Raw genomic sequence first — 19,302 nt, 5'->3', positions numbered from 1 at the left:
TCCCCATTAATTTAGAAATTCTATAAATTTAAAACCATAGATCTAAAGTGGAGGTTCTTTGTTTTCAACATAATGATACAGATATTTATTTTACATTATGTAGCATGTTTGTATGCCAAGAAGACAACATTAAATGTTCAGTAACTCATTGTCAACTCATTGACTGTAACAACGAAATTTCAAATTTAAATTAGTTTAAGTTTGTATTACTGTTGAACCCCCTTATTACACATGTTGTCTCAAAGAAAATAAGCTAATCGACTCTATATTTAGTACAATTACATTTTTAAATTTCTAGTAAAAAAAAGTGAACAACTTTATGTGGGCTGTTGGGAAGGGGGGGGGGGCGACACACACTGCACTGCATTAGTTTTTCACTGACTGTGATAATGCATCTAAATAAACACGTACACACTCGCAATCGTTTTTTTTCTTCGATTTAAAAAAAAGCATATATACATATTGTAGATACATGACTTGTGCATACATACCAGGGCTGAATGCACTGCAGTGATGGATCTAGGGAGCTAGTGCAGATCGTCTCATCTTCTGTTATTTTCTGTAATAATGTCCTCATATTCTCGTAATAGGGATAAACAATGCCTTGTCTCTTATCTTATCCCCATTTTCTTTAAAGAATGTCTGGTTATTGCATTTAAGTCAGCATCTCCATAGAAAAATGGGGAAAAAAATATTTGATGTGTATAAAGATTTTTTGTACAAAATCTTTTTGTAGCCACTTTGAGCAGGTGTTGGAGTGCTTTACGGTGGAGTCAGACAGTCCACCCAGCAGTCCCACTATACTGGCCAAGAGTCCCGCCGGCAATGAGGACTCCATCTCTCTACATGTCAGTGTTACTTCTTGTACCTTCTGATATAAACAAAAAAAAAAACAAGCAGAAATGAAAAAAAAGTTTAAAAGGGCTTTTAAAAATTTACTAGGTTGCCATCACCTGTTGCGTATGTTTCAGTACTATATCTTGCTCTATGAACCCCTTCATAGTATGCCTAATAAATTATGTAAATTATCAATTTTAGGTGCCAGAGAACTAATTTTGATAAATTTTCCTTTGCAGAGTTCCTCAGATCCAGATGAGCCAATTCATATCATCAACGTAGGAATTAAATTCAGCAAAAAGGAGAAGTACGATGACAATGCCCTCGCTGTCAAGTTCCAGGATTTTTGTAAAGAGAGGGTATGGACTGGAGTCGCAAAAATACAAATAATGAATTTTAAAGATTCAATTCTCTGTAATAAAACTATTATGGGTGTAGTTTGAGATCATTGAATGTCATGTTTTGTGATGTTTTTAGGAGCAGTATTTGTGTGAGAAGGCCATCAGAAGAATCACATTCCTTGTGTACTGTAGGGTAAGTCTAAAAATGAATGGTTTTCACGGTGATCAAACTTTCATGTGTCTAAATTTCAGTATTGTACAAGATTTGTTAATGAAAAGCTGTGCAATATGTGTAAATTAAATGTACTTTTTATTGGCTAACATTTTATTTCTTTTTCAGAGAAGTTCACCAAAATATTTCACATACCGTGCCAAATTTGATGTAAGTATAGCACCACATGATAATAGAAAGAGTTACTCACTTAAAAAAGACGGTTGCAAATAAAAAAATTAATAGAAGAAAAGTTTTTATATGCTTGTATATCTCTATTTTTTATCAAATCTCTACAAGAATTGTAAAAATTATTTATTGTTATTTTTTAGTTTGGAGAGGACAGAATTTACAGACATTTAGAGCCAGCCCTGGCCTTCCAGCTGGAGATCAACAGACTGAGGAACTTTGACCTGGAGGCCATTCAGACCAACAACTACAAGATGCATCTATACCTGGGAAAAGCTAAGGTAGAATTAAAAGTCATTTCTGATTAAAGGAAGAGAACTCTTACAGTACATATAATTCATATAAAAGCCTACCTCATATGTAAACAATTCAAATGTTGAAAATTACTTAATAAATATGTCTTATCTTCTTTAAATCATATAATTTTAAGGTTAATGCACAACATAACTTTGTGGAAAGTTAAAGTTGATTGAAAAATTTCATAATGTTGCAGACTCTGAACAAGGTTGGTTGTATCCAACAATCTTAAATGGGGTTTAATTCTGGGCTACCTGCATTATAAACTTTATTGTTAATTGTCTAACAGGTGGCAGCAGGACAGGAAGTGACGGATTACAGATTCTTTGTTAGGGTCATCATCAGGCACTCTGACCTTGTCACCAAGGTAACATTGCACACAATAATTATGCACAAAAAAGGTATTCTTCTCAAAAGGAAAATAAATTTGATTTGATGCAAGACTATTAATTTTACAAGAACTTTTCTGATTTACCATATTGTGTAGTACATGCATCTTGCACTTTTTTATTTTCGTCTTCTATTTCTAAATTCTACAATATTAATCAAAAATCCAATGTAGCAAAGTGTTTCTTGTCAAAGTTGTAAATAATTATTTTTTGTATGAGATCACTGAACTGTTGTTTTTTTTTTAAACAAACACAGGCCTCAAGTAACACTGTACTGACAAAAATTTGTTTTTATTTCATTAGGAGGCGTCTTTTGAGTACCTACAAAATGAAGCAGAGAGAACCCTCCTGGAGGCTTTGGATTCATTAGAAGTGGCATTCTCACATCCACTGGTGAGTTAGGGATGATAAAGTCCTGTAAATTCACTTATATTTCCATTGATTTTAATTTTGTTGGTTTGAGAAAAAGGTATTGGGATTAAATAAACAAATATGGTACTGGAGTTTGAAAGTTCGAATTTTTTGGAGGACATGATTTTTTTTATCTCATCGTACTTGAAAAGAGAAAGTTATCCTCCACCTTTTTTTCTTACTAAGATTGGCAATTTCACAGTACTAGTATTTCAGAATTGACCAGAATAATGTTTTCAGTTTGTATCGGAATCAACATTCATGATACTAATAAATAGATCTTGTGTTATAATTTTAGTCCAAGAAGACTGACTGTAATCATATATTCTTGAACTTTGCACCAACTCTGACCATTCCAGAACCAGGCAAGGTAAAAACAACATTACTATATACATATACTCATGTTTTAATAATAGAAATCATTGATTTTCTTACCATTCCTGGTTATTACCATTGTGAATTCACCATGTGTTGTTGTATCTCGACAGCTGGAGGAGACAGTCAGAGCCATGGTGATGAGATACGGCAGTCGTCTCATGAAGATGCGTGTTCTCAATGCCGAGCTCAAATTCACAATCAAGTAAGACTACTTCATGATGCTCAAACTTTCTAGGAGACAAATAATTTTGATTGTACACTCGTGTAAATGGATATTTAGCTCTAAGGATGAAAATTCTAGAAAAGCTTTTAACATACAACAAATATTTTGGAATGTTTTAGGTTTGCATCCAGTGATACAAGCATTCCTATTCGTTTATACCTGACCAATGAGAGTGGATATTACTTGGACATGAGCATGTATAGGGAGGTCACAGATCCCAACATGGGACAAGTAGGTGTAATTTCAGATTGCACTGCATTACCCCTTATAACCCTATAATAAATGTACCTGTATTTTGAGATGGTCCCTTAAAATACCTACTACAGAATTTGCCTAAACTTGGCAAGTATACTGAAGTCAATGTAAGTTACATATGGTATAAATTTAAAGAGTTTTCTTCTGTAGTTTTCCACAATGAAACCCCAGTCAGCTCCTTTGAGCTATCAAACTTGAGATTATCTTTTGTAGGTGATGTTTGAAGCCTATGGAACAAAACAAGGGGCCCTTCATGGTCTGCTCATTAGCACCCCCTACCCTACAAAGGACCATCTACAGCTGAAGAGATTCCAGGCCCAGTCAAGTGGAACAACTTATGTCTATGATTTTCCAGGAATGTTCACTCAGGTATCACAACATGGCTATAAAATAAGATAAAACACCTACTGAGAAAGCAACATTATGACAACAATTATCAAGGATATTGAAATCCTCAAGAAAAATTTTTTATGCAGAAAATGTTATATAATGGTTACTTTTGGAACAAGAAAATTAAGTCCCAATGTTATCAATTTTTATTTTTTTTCAATCAAAAATACCTGCTTCCATTTATCTAATTTTTTCAGCATATTTCATAATTAAAAGTTAAAAAAGAATAGATTTTGTCCATTTAAATGTTTTTTACCCTTGTAAGAGCTTTGATTAGTAACAGAAGTTTAGATGTTGTAGGATGACTGTTTTGAAGTCAAATGTCTCTCTCTTTCAGGCCTTACAGAAGTTTTGTTGTTCTGTATTTATAACAGGCCTTACAGAAGTTTTGTTGTTTTGACTTTGTTGTTCTGTATTTCAGGCCTTACAGAAGTTTTGTTGTTTTGACTTTGTTGTTCTGTAAAATCAGAAAGCCTTACAGAAGTTTTGTTGTTATGACTTTGTTGTTCTGTATTTCAGGCCTTACAGAAGTTTTGTTGTTTTGACTTTGTTGTTCTGTGTTTCAGGCCTTACAGATGTTTTGTTGTTTTGACTTTGTTGTTCTGTATTTCAGGCCTTACAGAAGTTTTGTTGTTTTGACATTGTTGTTCTGTATTTCAGGCCTTACAGAAGTTTTGTTGTTTTGACATTGTTGTTCTGTATTTCAGGCCGTACAGAAGTTTTGTTGTTTTGACTTTGTTGTTCTGTATTTCAGGCCTTACAGAAGTTTTGTTGTTTTGACTTTGTTGTTCTGTATTTCAGGCCTTACAGAAGTTTTGTTGTTTTGACTTTGTTGTTCTGTATTTCAGGCCTTACAGAAGTTTTGTTGTTTTGACTTTGTTGTATTTCAGGCCTTACAGAAGTTTTGTTGTTTTGACTTTGTTGTTCTGTTTTCAGGCTTTACAGAAGTTTTGGAAGGATCACAGGGAGGAGAACAAGATTCCAGCTGATGCCTTCAGTTGTATAGAGCTGGTCCTGGATAAAGACAACAACCTGTGTAAACAGAACAGACTGCCAGGGGAAAACGAGGTTAGACTGTAGTATTGATACCAATCTGTTTTCTGTTCACATCTGGAGATGAAATCATTGGATATCAGGGTTGATTTAAATGTTATCCTCTGTTGGACATGTTACCTTTCAGATTGGAATGGTAGCCTGGCAGATGTCCTTGAAGACTCCAGAATGTCCTGAAGGTCGTGACATCATTGTTATATCTAATGACATCACATACAAGATTGGTTCATTTGGACCTGTGGAGGACCTTTTGTTTAAGGTATCATCCTGTGTGAATCAGCTGATATATCTTTGTAAAAATTCTAAAGAGGGGCATGAAACAGAGTAGCTTGAAATTCTAGAGGTGGAATCAGGCGCTTAGAAGGAGCAAGCATCCCCCTTTTGAATCTATTTAATGTCTTTCAAATATTTATTATTGACTAAATAATTAGGTTTCTTTGTCAGATCAATAGTTTATCCATTGAAAATCATTTTTCAGAAAGCCTCAGAGAAAGCCAGGCGAGAAGGCCTTCCCCGAATCTTTATCTCGGCTAACAGTGGAGCCAGGATAGGGCTGGCTGAGGAGATCAAACACCTGTTTAAGGTGGCCTGGAATGACCCTAAAGATATAGAAAAGGTAAGGCTTAGCTTATAGACCAGTACATACAGTAAAACATGGCTACAGAGAACATGCTTAATATAATAAATTCATAATTGAAGTGAAGCTTTTTTCATTCCCAGAAGTTAAAAAAATATTATATGTAGTCAACGTAAAAAATATAAGAAATGAATCCTCAGATGTTCATAAGGACTCAAATTGCTTGTTGCCTGCACAAAGCTATATTAAGCATATTATATTGTATGCCAAAATCAACATTTAACAAGTACACAGAGTTGAGATGTACTTTGTTTGAAGCCCATAAAACAGTAATTCTTGCTTACATTTAGTGTTGTAAAATCGGACATATTTTACTATCGATTATCAAATTGAATCGGAAGAACACAATCGATTATATAATTGATAATTTGAACTATTAAAAAGGTCAGATTTATTAATTGGCACGAGTAGAATTCCATGACATTTGACCGCGAACTTCAACTTATCTTTATTGGCATACGACATTTTACACAATTTACAAATAACTGAGTCCATCTGTATACTATTTTTGCATGGAGGCCCATCGCCCTTTTTTAGAAAGCCAAAAAACTTAGAAAAGTGTTGCACCAGGATATTGATACCATAATTAGGCGTCAAACTCTTCACCATGCACGTTCGCCATTTTGTTTACCGCCGATTAGAGTGACGTCCCTTTGGTGAATATAAAAGTTGAACCTGATCATGCTTAAAAATGATTACGGCATGAAAAATATAGCTTGATCTATCGATGATAACATTTACAATCGATTGTACAAATTTCTTGGGCCTTTAAACGCATGCATATTTTACTGTAGTCGGCGACTATGAGTAACAACACTACTTACATTTGTATTCTATTGAGAGAAGTTTGTTTTGTTTTTAGGGATTTAAATACCTGTACCTCACCCCTGTAGATTTTAAGAAAGTTAGTGCCATGAATTCCATCCATGCTGAACTTATAGAAGATGAGGGAGAACCCAGATATAAAATTATTGATGTCATAGGTAAGGCCTTCATTTGACCATAACATCTTAAACTTGAGTCTTAGGTTGATGATTGTCAGAAAAATGTTCTTTTTTATCTGTTCTATAAAATCAATGTTTGTTATATTTTACAGGTAGAGAGGAAGGACTGGGGGTAGAGAATTTAAGAGGCTCAGGAATGATTGCCGGGGAGTCATCTATAGCTTACAATGATATAATTACAATCAATTTGGTTAGTGTTTAATTTTAAAATCTTATTGCTTTATTGCTAGTAAGGAATGAAACTGATTTAAAGGGTGAAAAAAGAAGTCGTCGTGAAAAAGGTTGGAAACTTTTCCATATTGGAAGGCCCTATAGATTAGCTCTGAGTTTAAGACTATATATGAATGTTGTACATTTAGGTAACCTGTTGAGCTATAGGTATAGGTACCTATCAGGTTTGTGTGTAGCTTACAGATTGTTCTATATTTAGTTACCTGTCAAGTTTTGCTAAATATATAGGTGCCTATCTGGTTTTATAGCTTACAGATTGTTCTATATTTAGGTAGGTAACCTGTTGGGCTATAGGTATAGGTGCCTATCTGGTTTTATAGCTTACAGATTGTTCTATATTTAGGTAACCTGTCGAGCTATAGGTATAGGTGCCTATTTGGTTTATAGCTTACAGATTGTTCTTTATTTAGGTAACCTGTTGAGCTATAGGTATAGGTGCCTATCTGGTTTGTTTAGAGCTTACAGATTGTTCTATATTTAGGTAACCTGTCAAGCTATAGGTATAGGTGCCTATGTGGTTTGTTTGTAGCTTAAAGATTGTTCTATATTTAGGTAACCTGTCGAGCTATAGATATATGTGGAATGCCTATCTGGTTTGTTGTAGCTTACAGATTGTTCTATATTTAGGTAACCTGTCAAGCTATAGGTATAGGTGCCTATCTGGTCTGTGTGTAGCTTACAGATTGTTCTATATTTTAGTAACCTGTCGAGTTATAGGTGCCTATCTGGTTTATAGCTTACAGATTGTTTTATATTTAGGTAACCTGTCAAGCTATAGGTATTGGTGCCTCTCTGATTTGTGTGTAGCTTACAGATTGTTCTATATTTAGGTAACCTCTTACGCTATAGGTATAGGTGCCTATCCGGTTTGTTTGTAGCTTACAGATTGTTCTATATTTAGGTAACCTGTCGAGCTATAGGTATAGGTGCCTATCTGGTTTGTGTGTAGCTTACAGATTGTTCTATATTTAGGTAACCTGTCGAGCTATAGGTATAGGTGCCTATCTGGTTTGTGTGTAGCTTACAGATTGTTCTATATTTAGGTAACCTGTCGAGCTATAGGTATTGGTGCCTATCTGGTTTGTGTGTAGCTTACAGATTGTTCTATATTTAGGTAACCTGTCGAGCTATAGGTATTGGTGCCTATCTGGTTTGTGTGTAGCTTACAGATTGTTCTATATTTAGGTTACCTGTCGAGCTATAGGTATAGGTGCCTATCTGGTTTGTGTGTAGCTTACAGATTGTTCTATATTTAGGTAACCTGTCGAGCTATAGGTATTGGTGCCTATCTGGTTGTGTAGCTTACAGATTGTTCTATATATTAGGTTACCTGTGAGCTATAGGTATTGGTGCCTATCTGGTTTGTTGTAGCTTACAGATTGTTCTATATATTAGGTTACCTGTCAAGCTATAGGTATAGGTGCCTATCTGGTTTGTTGTAGCTTACAGATTGTTCTATATTTAGGTTACCTGTACAATAATATGCCTATTGTTTGTTTAGCTTACAGAGATTCTATAAAGGTATGTAACCTGTCAGCTATAGGTATTGGTGCCTAACAAGGTATGTTGTGAGAGCTAGTCAGTATTCATTTATTTATTAGGGAGAAAAAATTTGCAGGTTTGTGATCATTGTTTTATATTAAGGACATGTCAGAGAAAGGTAATCTTTTGTTGTACCTACAAAAGATAATTTAGGTTAAAAATAGGTATTCCTTGGTAAGGAGATTGTGTACACCAGTAACAATCAGCTGGGAGGAATCCAGATCATGTACACAAACGGATTTTGAACACAATTTTATAGCTAAAAGATGACTATATCAAGGGCCTGTCTACAAAATCATGAAGTGGCTGTCATATATTTTTTAAGGTACAGCTAATAACTGTCACTAGAATAGGTGTACAGCATATAAAGAAAAACAATATCCTTAGTCAAAAGAATTAGTCAAATGATTTTGTTTTCATTTTTACAGACTGAGGCAGTCTTTATTTTATCTGTCAGTGAATTATGGATTTAAATTAGTGTAAGGGCTAGTCACAGAGTTTAATTTATCTGGATTAATGTTTCAGTGTAAAGGCTCCCCATTACCAGTACTAGATACAATGGATTTAAATTTAAACTTTGATATATTTATGAAAACACAGGTTCATTTTGACAAAGGAATTTTGTAACAATTTCCAGGTGGATGTACAATTATAGACACAAAATCCAGGTAAAATATAGTGTACAAATCCTATATAGAAATATAAACTGCAACTGTTCAAACAATATCCAGAGTAAATGTTTGTAATTCTCTGAATAAACGGTTAAAACATTTATTTAAGGGTTCCTGAATCATCAATAATGTTTATTACTACCCCCACAAACAATGTTGTTTAACATTATAATTTGTAGGTAAGGAGGTGTACAAGGGTCTGATCATGTACACAAACGTGTTAATTGTGATAAGAATTCCTGGCAGAAAGGTTTCTTTGATCACAAGTCTTTCCATGAAATCCTACAGCCTTGGGCACAAACAGTGGTCACAGGTCGTGCGAGGTTTGTCTCCCTTTATGCATTTACTGTTTCAGTTGCTCCCCATTACCAGTATATTATAGACAGACTTATAAATCTGAATGGCCGAAAAATCCAGATAAACATGTACATTTATAATGCATGTTCAGACTCTGAATCTGTGTTAAAACATTTCATTCCTGTGTTATTGTTAATTACTGTTGTGTTAATTGTAGATTGGGAGGGAATTCCTGGCAGAAGGGTTTCTGTGATCACAAGTCTTTCCAAATGACCATACCAGCTGACAGCCTTGGGCACAAACAGTGGTCACAGGTCGAGCAAGGTTTGTCTCCCTTTCTGCATTTACTGTTTCAGTTGCTGTATATTATACAATTATAAATCCAAGAAGTATTAAATAAACATATATCAAAGGAAGAGGAAATTATGAGCTGTGATATCTTTATGTGTGTATTACAGGTTGGGAGGGATCCCTGTGGGGGTGATTTGTGTAGAGACCAGAACAGTAGAAATGACCATACCAGCTGACCCCGCCAATCTGGACTCGGAGACCAAGGTTCAGATTAAAATTCTTTTTTTCCTTTGTACATCTAGTGTATTATTGGAGAATTATGTCAAAACTATGTTAAAATAAAACTGAGTTTTTTTGTTAAAAAAAATTTTTGCTCCAAATTGTTATTAAATTTGAATCTTTTTAAGATATGATATGATTTTAAACTGAGGATTCTTGTAAAAGGTACGAGACTTTAAAAATGAAATTTTGCTTCAATGAAATTGCTCTTGTAGGTGATACAACAAGCAGGTCAGGTATGGTTCCCAGACTCGGCCTATAAGACAGCTCAGGCCATTAAGGACTTCAACAGAGAGGACCTACCTCTCATGGTGTTTGCAAACTGGAGAGGATTCTCAGGCGGAATGAAAGGTACAGCATATTAATAAAGTCAGAAAATCATGGTAAGTTTAAATGCGCAGTTTTAGTATTTTGTTCATTAAATTATTTACGTGGAATGATTTTAATGCAAAATCTTGAAAGTTTAAAATTCATGTTAAAGAACTTTACATACCCTTTTATTCTCCAGCATTTTTAGAAACATGTTAACCTTATAAATGACAGATGTTTTACCTATATTTTGTTAGTAATTTATATCATTTACACTCACAGTATATTTGACATTTTATAACTTGATTGTTTTAATGGTAAATATTGAAACATTTGTTGAACAACTATTGAAATGTTACATATATTGAAACATTTATTGAACAACTTTTGAAAAGTTACGTTGAATACCTTGTTCAATTTTTCAGATATGCATGACCAGGTATTGAAGTTTGGCTCCTACATTGTGGATGCCCTGACAGAATATAATCAACCCATTATGATTTACATCCCCCCGTATGCTGAGCTGAGGGGTGGAGCATGGGTAGTGGTGGATCCAACTATTAACCCCACCCACATGGAAATGTATGCTGATGAACTCAGCAGGTATGAAATTTTGGTCAATGATTTGAAGAGAACTCAAAAATGAAATATGAAAGTCTTCTCATAGCAAGAGCAATTTAGCAATATTGTTTAATGATACCTTGAAAAGAAAAAATTCCTTAAAGTTTTCAAAATTACTTTAATTACGATCATGCACATTTTTACTGAAAAAATGAAAACAGAATTTTGTCCCCAACTGTACAGTCTTGTTCCTTTGAAATGAATTTTGATAATTTTGTCCCAGGGGAGGTGTCCTTGAGCCAGAGGGAACAGTAGAAATCAAATTCAGGAGGAAGGACCTGGAGAAGACGATACAGAGACTGGATCAGACGTGTCGTCAGATCGTGGAGAAACTGACCAGTCCACAGCTGAATCCGGACGAGAAGGAAGAGCTCCAGAAACAGCTGGCAGCTCGCCAGGAAAAGTTACTCCCCATGTACCACCAGGTGGCGATACAGTTCGCTGACCTCCATGACACTCCCGGGAGAATGGAGGAAATGGGGGTTATTACTGTGAGTGTAATTCAGTGAGATAAATGAAAAGAAATAATTGAAAGTTATGAATCTTATTTCAAAGTATATTTCTGACAATGATGTATCTTTATGACATTTTTTATTGACAACTATCAGATAAGATTACATAGCTTAAATTTCATTTCTTTAGTTATAAGTATTTTTCTTCAAAGTTACACTTCACATGTTTATAACTCCTGATCTGAAGCACAATGTGTTAAGGGGGGACCTATGTCGTTCTACGTCAAAGCAGCGTTATGTGACGTCACAATAGCAACGTTTGTTTTTTTTTCCCGCTGACTTTTGCAACTGTGATTATAGGCATATTATTATTAATCAATAACGTACACAATTTACAAAAAGAAAATGTTTTCATCATTTATAAAGTTTTATTTGATTTATGGAGTTTGCTGATATTTCTCTTCCTTTGGTTGATAATTCATAGCAATTTCAGTTGTAAAGAAATACCTCCATGATATGCTGATATAAAAATGCAAAAAACATAAGAAAAAACATATTCAGCAAAGACAGCGGCTTAAATCAGGGAAATATGTTTAATTTTATGATTGCCATTAATTGTATTTACTGGATAAAATTAAGAAAAAAATTAAGAAATGTACTTGTACCTATATTTACTTATTGATTTATAGTGTATGTAGATTTTATTGTATAAAGTCATTTCTAGGTTCTATAAGGTGTTGGTTGTTGACGGGGAAAGGGGGGGATGATTAGAATGAAGAAGAAAAGAGTTTATCTGTTTAAATTATTTCTTATCAAAACACAATAGTACTCGTTTTTTGCAAAATAGTTTTATATTCAGATGTTTGTCAGTGCTAACTTAACTTTTATTAGTGCAGAAAGGTCAATATTTATGACAGAAGAGTATGAAAATATAAAGAAAACGTCATATTTCTCGTTTATTTTATCATAAAGGTATACTTTTTTCTTTGTTAAAATAAAGAGATGGGTCATTTCTTCCAAAAAATATGAATTACAACATTTTCACACAAAGACTTTTTAAGATATTACCTGTTATGCATGTCGGAATTGTAAAAAATACGACAAGAAAAACGGGGTGATACTTGCATTGTGCTCCTTTATAATTTTTCACGCGAGATGAATTACAATGAATTTGCCTTCATTTTAAAGATACAAGTCATATAAATTAAATACAAGTTGATTTCGAATGTGAATTGACATTTTTGGTTCTTTTTAGCGCATATTTGGAGTAGAACAATAATGTCTGTAAATAATCTATTTTTAGCATTTCACACTGTTTTTGCACGTGCTCCTGTGTAAAAATAAGCATATAAAGGTATTGTTTTTAATACCTAAAAATTAAGAGCAAGTGGTCAGAAAAGAAATGTCAAAGTTTTGAAAATTTCACACAAAGACTTTTCGGACATAGGTCCCCCCTTAAGTTTCTTTTTGGTCACACAGGACATACTTAAATGGCAGAAGAGCCGTGAGTTTTTCTACTGGCACCTGAAACGACGGTTGTTAGAGAGGCAGCTTAAGAAGAAGATGAAGCAGTTCACACAGAACGTCGGGGAGGGGGAACTCAACTCTATGTTACATCGCTGGTTTGTGGAGGACAGGGGCACTGTCAATGTAAGTAGATAAGTTGTACCCTATTTAAAGTTAGTAAACAGTACACATTGAAATGAATTTCTTGAAAATTAATCATGCAATTTTTTACTTGTTATGCAATATTGAAAATCCAAACACTGCTTACATGTGTTCTAAAAAAAGGATAACAAGAAATTCTTGTTATTAACAAAAACTGCCTTGTGAAAGGTTTATAGCATATAAAACAAGAATCTATGTCTGTTTCTTAGCAAGGTGTAAAAAATTTGTTAAATCATATTGGCATGTTTACATTTTAATGGTAGTTCATGAAAAAAAATCATTGCTAAGAAAACAGTTTAGGGTAACTCTCTCTGGTCTATTAGGGCCCTTACTTTATGACTAAGATAATCTACTGATCTATCATCGACATTGTAGGCCTATCTGTGGGAGGATGACAAAGCTATGGTGGAGTGGTTGACAGAACAGATCAGAGAAGACAGTATAGACAACGCTGTATCAGACAACATCAGGTGTCTACAGAGGGAGCACGTCCTACAACAAGTCAGGAGGTAGGTATCAGACAAAATCAGATGTCTACAGAGGGAGCATGTCCTACAACAAGTCAGGAGGTAGGTATCAGATGTCTACAGAGGGAGCATGTCCTACAACAAGTCAGGAGGTAGGTATCAGACAATATCAGAGGTCTGCAGAGAGAGCATGTCCTACAACAACTCAGGAGGTAGGTATCAGACAACATCAGATGTCTATAGAGAGAGCATGTCATACAACAAGTCAGGAGGTAGGTATCAGATGTCTGCAGATGGAGCATGTCCTACAACAAGTCAGGAGGTAGGTATCAGACAACATCAGGTGTCTATAGAGAGAGCATGTCATACAACAAGTCAGGAGGTAGGTATCAGATGTCTGCAGATGGAGCATGTCCTACAACAAGTCAGGAGGTAGGTATCAGATGTCTACAGAGGGAGCATGTCCTACAACAAGTCAGGAGGTAGGTATCAGACAACATCAGATGTTTAAAGAGGGAGCACGTCCTACAACAAGTCAGGAGGTAGGTATCAGATGTCTACAGAGGGAGCACGTCCTACAACAAGTCAGGAGGTAGGTATCAGACAAAATCAGATGTTTCTGTTTCATAGGCCAGAAATTCTGATAGTTGAGATATATATAGAATTTACCTAAAAAAATCATGTTTTTGACAAAATATTTTCATATTGTCTCCCTTTAATTGAAAAACTTATGCTATTAACTTATTAAAAAAATAACACTTTTTGTTTTCTGTTGACAGCTTGATACAAAACAATCCAGAGGTTGCCATGGATTCCATCGTCCACATCACACAACACATGACCTCAAGTCAAAGGTCAGAGGTCTCCAGAATTCTGGCCAACATGGACACGTGGCCAGAATGGACAATTAGAATCCACTGTGACAGTATTTACAAACATATCTATTTAACATATCATATGAAATCATATATTAGGTGCAATTTGGATCAAAATTGCATAAAATTGCATTATATGAAATCCATATCTGTCATTTATAATGACTTAATTATTTCATAGAATTGTGTATATATTATATATTTGTTTAATATGTAATTCAATTCAGTATGATATGTGAACCATTACCAGGGTTTGTAAATGATTATTTTTGTACTAATTTATTATTACTCTACCTATGATGAATATCATATATAGTGATCCTATTTAAACTAAGTTGTGTATATTCTGAATATTAATTTATTGACTGTCGAACAAATTGTCCATTTGTGTGAATTGAATTTCAGTAAATGTAATTTGGTATATTGAACACAAATTTAATAATTGAATGTAAAAGTTATATTGCTTCACCTAGCAATGTGGTGAATTTTAATAAAAAGATGTCAATAATTATTGCATATTTTTTGTTTTCTTTACATGGTTAAGGAAGAAAATGTAGGAATTAAGGACAGATGATACAAACAAAAAAATGGATGCCTGGATTGGTAAATATTTCTTGACTAAATTTCACTGCAAATGATGCAAATAATAAATTTCTAGAATATAAAGAAAATGTAAACCTTCTGTGACATTCAAATGCTACCCTTCTGAAGCCATCTTTATTATTCTATACGAATATTTTTCACTTCAAATTCCATTTTTGTGCAATTTTGAATAAAAATTTTAAAAATATGCGGTGAAATTTATTTATTTTATACATTTAAACATGACACAAATGACTATTTTCAAAATTTTTGACAAAAAATTGTATCATCTGTCCTTAACTGTTTGGTTTTTTTCCTCTCACTTAAACAGATGGTTAGAGATATAGGATATAATGTTTCTGATATCTGTACTAATATAGACAGGACATGTAAAGACAATGTGTTTTCCATCTCATTTTAGCTACAAAAATACTAAAGAGGGAAGTTAAAACTTTTAAAATTACACAAACGCTGGTAGTATACAGTGATGGAAGAAAGGGACTGACCCCCTATGTGTTTCTGAATATATTTATCTTTCAATATAGAAATTTTCATTTTGATGCTCTGATTGGCTGCTTCACTTTTTTGTTGCCACCATCCCTTTGAAAAAAGGGGTTTTGAGTTTTAAAAGTTTAAATGTTTTGTTTCTTTATTTTTAGCTCAACTGGTTAAAGACCAGATGAGCTTATGCGGCAGCGATAGTAAGGTGTCCGTCTGTCCCTCACCCAATTAAATCCGTTGTTACAGTCATGTACAGTGAATGGTTGTTGCTACTGTGTATCTTATCAACTTAGTGTTCTTTGATACATGATTTCATCTCGTATTATACTGACACGCAAGAGAAATACAACAAGCAGTGAAATACAAATATCTGAATTTTTTGTTTAATGATTTTCGAAAATGAAGACAGTAAGATACAACTTTATTTCGAAACATCAAAGTTTTCATTAGAATGTTGAATGTTAACTTTTAAACCCAGAAGGTAACACATAACTGCCCTACCCCCTTCCCTTTTCCATTCCCAGCGTACAAATCCACCATACACAAGAAATGCAGCCAGATTTTTACCATGCATTAGAAATATCACTCTCTTGATAAGAACAAAAGAATGAAATCTTTGGAATATAAGTGCCTCAGATGCTGAAGTCGAATTTTCTCGAACCTGGCGCAGTGAAGTAACCCTTGGACTTCCGGACCACGGACTGTCTTTAATGTGAATGTTACCGGTACATATAAAAATGACTGAATAAAAAAAATCTTCTTATGCTCATCCCTCTGTTGACTGAATATTGTCGAACTTCTGTATATACCGTGACTAAGGACTGTCCACTTCAAGTCTGTATTCACAATTAAAAACCAAGGTCGTCTTGACTCGGGCATCTGGATCCCTGCCTTGAAGGCCCCTAGGGTTGGCAAGACAGCTATTGTGTGTGGCAGGGTGTTCCACAGGCGGATGGCCGAAAAGAAGATGAGTCTTGATCCGGGAGTGCTGCACACGATGAATCTAGATCTCATTAAATATCAGTACTAATTAAGACATTTTAACTATAGTTAACTCAAATTGTTGATTTATGTTGTTGTTCTGTATAATAATTTGGCTGTGTATATACATGTATTAAACATGTATTACCGGTAAACTAAATACTCTCTTTTCTGTTTTCCAGGCTGTTTGGGCTGGCTGGGGCCATGCTTCAGAGAATCCCAAGTTACCAGAACTACTCCATAAAAACAGAATCATATTTATTGGTAATCTTAATCAATTTTAAGACACACTCTTAGGTATCAATGTCTGTAGACACTTTATCTATTTTGCAGAAATAATTTTAAAATATATTTTGTTAAGAAATACTGTAAAAGCACAAATATTCGTGGGGGATTAAATTTCGTTTATTTCGTTGTTAACAATTATCAACGAAATTAAATCCCACACGAAATTTTATATGACTATATGTTGAATGGGGTTACTTTCAAAACAACGAAATTAAATCCACACGAAAGTATTCTAGATGACAAAACAACGAAATTTTATCCCCACGAAAATTTGTGCTTCTACAGTACTTCTTTTTATTAACCGATAAGGTCATATCTGTATGAGGCATTATCTTGGTGTAGCTTGTTTCACATAAGGTGTAGAGTTATCTGCTCTTGTTTTTTGGAAAAGGTCCACCAGAGGGACCTATGTGGGCCCTGGGAGACAAGATTGCCTCCTCTATTGTAGCCCAGACTGCTAAGGTCCCCACCATGCCATGGAGTGGATCAGGTATGTTATAAAATTTATTAGTGTTCACTAATGATTTTATTAAAAATAAATAATTAATGAAAAAAACAACATTTTTTGAAGACAGTATAAAAAATGTATGTCATTCACAAACCAAGAATAACTGAAGCAGCAGCGTGTTAATATTCATTTCTTCAATTACAAAAATCTCAATGATGAACTAGTTTCTTTTCCCCCAGGCCATAGAAGTTGAAAACTTACAGCACATTTTCATTCTAGGTTTGACCCTGAACTACTCTAAGAGTGACAATAAGCCAGTGAACGTGCCCCAGGACCTGTACAGGAAGGGGTGTGTCGTCGACATGGACGAGGGTCTGAAATCGGCCAATAAGATCGGGTTTCCTGTCATGATCAAAGCCTCGGAGGGAGGGAGAGGGAAGGGCATCAGGAAGGCAGAGAAAGCAGACCACTTCCCCAATCTCTTCAGACAGGTATGGAATAGAAAGAGTTATTTTGTATTTATTGTGTTAGGGCATAAAGAATGGCAAGAAGACTTAAGCATTGCCAAGTGAAGAATAAAGAGAGAAACCTTTTTATAGAAATTATAGTGAGATGCAAATTCATAAAGTTTATTCCAAAAATGGTGAAATTATGTTTTAAGTGAGAGGTATTTTTAGCAGTTTTATAATATAAAGATAGATAGTGATAACAACTAGAAAGGAACAAAAAGTTAGGCAATGGATATTTAATTTTAGCCACCTCAGATCCCTTGTTGATAATGCCAAATTGAAATCAGTGTTGAATCTGCTTATAAAGAAATACACTCATTTTGCTTTCCAACAGTTCTAAGCTTTTATCTACAAGTTCTCTAATTTTGATGGATCTAAAAGAAAAGAGGAATCCTGTGTTCTATATATAGGTGCAGGCTGAGGTTCCGGGATCCCCCATCTTCATCATGAAGCCGGCGACACACGCCCGTCACCTGGAGGTTCAGATCCTGGCGGATAACTACAGTAACGCCATCTCCCTGTTTGGGAGGGACTGCTCCATCCAGAGGAGACATCAGAAGATCATAGAGGAGGCCCCCGCCTCTATAGCCAAACCCGAGGTGTTCGAAAAGATGGAACAGGTAGTTAGAGCTTGGGGGTAATTGTGGTAATAAATCTGTTTATCAACTTACTCTTAATACATGGACTAGTGAAATAAACTATTCCAAGACTTTGGGAGCCAAGTAAAATAATGTATTCTCCTTCAAAGCAGAGAAAAGACTATTCTGTGTATTTTCAAAATACAGTTGAACTTGAATACCTTGAATGCCAATATTTCGAATATCAGTATCTCAAAGTGATTTGGAGGTCCCCAAACACTTATGCTTTTTATAAAAACATTTCACCTTTGTATCTCACATCCTTATGTACTCTTACATTTTATCTCAATCCAGTTGAGTTTGAGATAGCAAAGGTCAACAGTCAATGATCTCTAAGACATTGAGCAAGAGAAAAATCATTGGCTAAGAAATTAACATTATAGCTATTAAGCAGTGTATTATATTTTATATCCAGGCTGCAGTGACCCTGGCTAAGATGGTGAGGTACGTCAGTGTATGGTGGAGTACCTATATAATGAGTGTATTATATTTTCTCTGTAGGCTGCGGTGACCCTGGCTAAGATGGTGAGGTACGTCAGTGCCGGTACGGTGGAGTACGTACCTATATAACGAGGAGACGGAGACGTTCCACTTCCTGGAACTCAATCCAAGACTACAGGTGGAACATCCGTGTACGGAGATGGTGGCCGACATCAACCTACCGGCCGCACAGTTACAGGTACAGGAAAAAAAAAACGTAGGACAGATTGTTGTCACGATTGCTGATTTTTATCTCTACTGGTCAGAAACCAAAAGAGCTTATGCGATAGTAATGCATCCGGCATATCCGTCCGTCCATCTGTCAGTCTGTCTGTCTGTCTGTAAACAATTTTTCAAAATGCTACTCCTCCTACAGTTTTGGTCTGATTTCAATATAACTTGGCACACAAGTAGACTATACTAAGTTACATAATTCTGTTCATCAGTTTTTGATTTCAATTAACGGTGTTGCCGTGGTTACTAAAAAAATTCTGTGTATCAGTTTTTGATTTCAATTAACGGTGTTGCCGTGGTTAACAAAAAAATGAAATTTCCAT

General features: G+C 34.8%; 2 protein-coding genes across 3 annotated transcripts; both read left to right on the top strand.

Moving 5' to 3' along the window:
• Positions 1-500: 500 nt before the first annotated feature.
• LOC134282189 (acetyl-CoA carboxylase-like) lies at positions 501-15,572 on the top strand. Its single transcript, XM_062764626.1, has 28 exons — positions 501-583; positions 737-848; positions 1,077-1,196; positions 1,315-1,371; positions 1,519-1,560; positions 1,722-1,859; positions 2,165-2,242; positions 2,568-2,657; positions 2,974-3,045; positions 3,164-3,255; positions 3,396-3,507; positions 3,745-3,900; positions 4,858-4,989; positions 5,102-5,233; positions 5,453-5,590; positions 6,474-6,594; positions 6,708-6,805; positions 8,032-8,071; positions 8,312-8,367; positions 9,294-9,382; positions 9,815-9,911; positions 10,142-10,277; positions 10,661-10,838; positions 11,080-11,347; positions 12,788-12,958; positions 13,352-13,485; positions 14,223-14,417; positions 15,560-15,572. Exons 1-28 carry the CDS (start codon positions 501-503, stop codon positions 15,570-15,572), a joined length of 3,150 nt encoding a protein of 1,049 aa, XP_062620610.1.
• Positions 15,573-16,183: 611 nt separating this feature from the next.
• On the top strand, positions 16,184-18,938 carry LOC134282187 (acetyl-CoA carboxylase 1-like). Of its 2 annotated transcripts, XM_062764625.1 has the most exons (6): positions 16,184-16,424; positions 16,565-16,646; positions 17,062-17,160; positions 17,398-17,609; positions 18,038-18,247; positions 18,767-18,938. In XM_062764625.1, exons 3-6 carry the CDS (start codon positions 17,079-17,081, stop codon positions 18,833-18,835), a joined length of 573 nt encoding a protein of 190 aa, XP_062620609.1. In that variant the 5' UTR covers positions 16,184-16,424; positions 16,565-16,646; positions 17,062-17,078; the 3' UTR covers positions 18,836-18,938. The 2 variants fall into 2 exon arrangements, with proteins under 2 accessions (XP_062620609.1, XP_062620608.1); XM_062764624.1 differs by having other exon boundaries at positions 16,184-16,646.
• Positions 18,939-19,302: the final 364 nt, after the last annotated feature.

The sequence above is a fragment of the Saccostrea cucullata genome, unplaced genomic scaffold (genome assembly GCF_032062105.1).
Source record: "Saccostrea cucullata isolate Sc308-1 unplaced genomic scaffold, CSIRO_AGI_Scuc_v1 ctg5412, whole genome shotgun sequence".
NCBI lineage: Eukaryota > Metazoa > Mollusca > Bivalvia > Ostreida > Ostreidae > Saccostrea > Saccostrea cuccullata.
The sequence above is the reverse complement of the archived record's forward strand: the minus strand, read 5'-3'. Positions and strand labels throughout refer to the sequence as shown.

Excerpts from the sequence above, each read along its gene's own strand:
- LOC134282187 (XM_062764625.1), top strand. The coding sequence starts at position 17,079 with ATGTGGGCCCTGGGAGACAAGATTGCCTCCTCTATTGTAGCCCAGACT. Across the intron at positions 17,610-18,037 it reads TCCCCAATCTCTTCAGACAG|GTGCAGGCTGAGGTTCCGGG; the intron begins GTATGGAATAGA and ends TTCTATATATAG. Across the intron at positions 18,248-18,766 it reads TGTTCGAAAAGATGGAACAG|GCTGCGGTGACCCTGGCTAA; the intron begins GTAGTTAGAGCT and ends TTTTCTCTGTAG.
- LOC134282189 (XM_062764626.1), top strand. The coding sequence starts at position 501 with ATGCACTGCAGTGATGGATCTAGGGAGCTAGTGCAGATCGTCTCATCT. Across the intron at positions 6,806-8,031 it reads ATATAATTACAATCAATTTG|GTTACCTGTCGAGCTATAGG; the intron begins GTTAGTGTTTAA and ends TTCTATATTTAG. Across the intron at positions 9,383-9,814 it reads GTGGTCACAGGTCGTGCGAG|GTTGGGAGGGATCCCTGTGG; the intron begins GTTTGTCTCCCT and ends TGTGTATTACAG.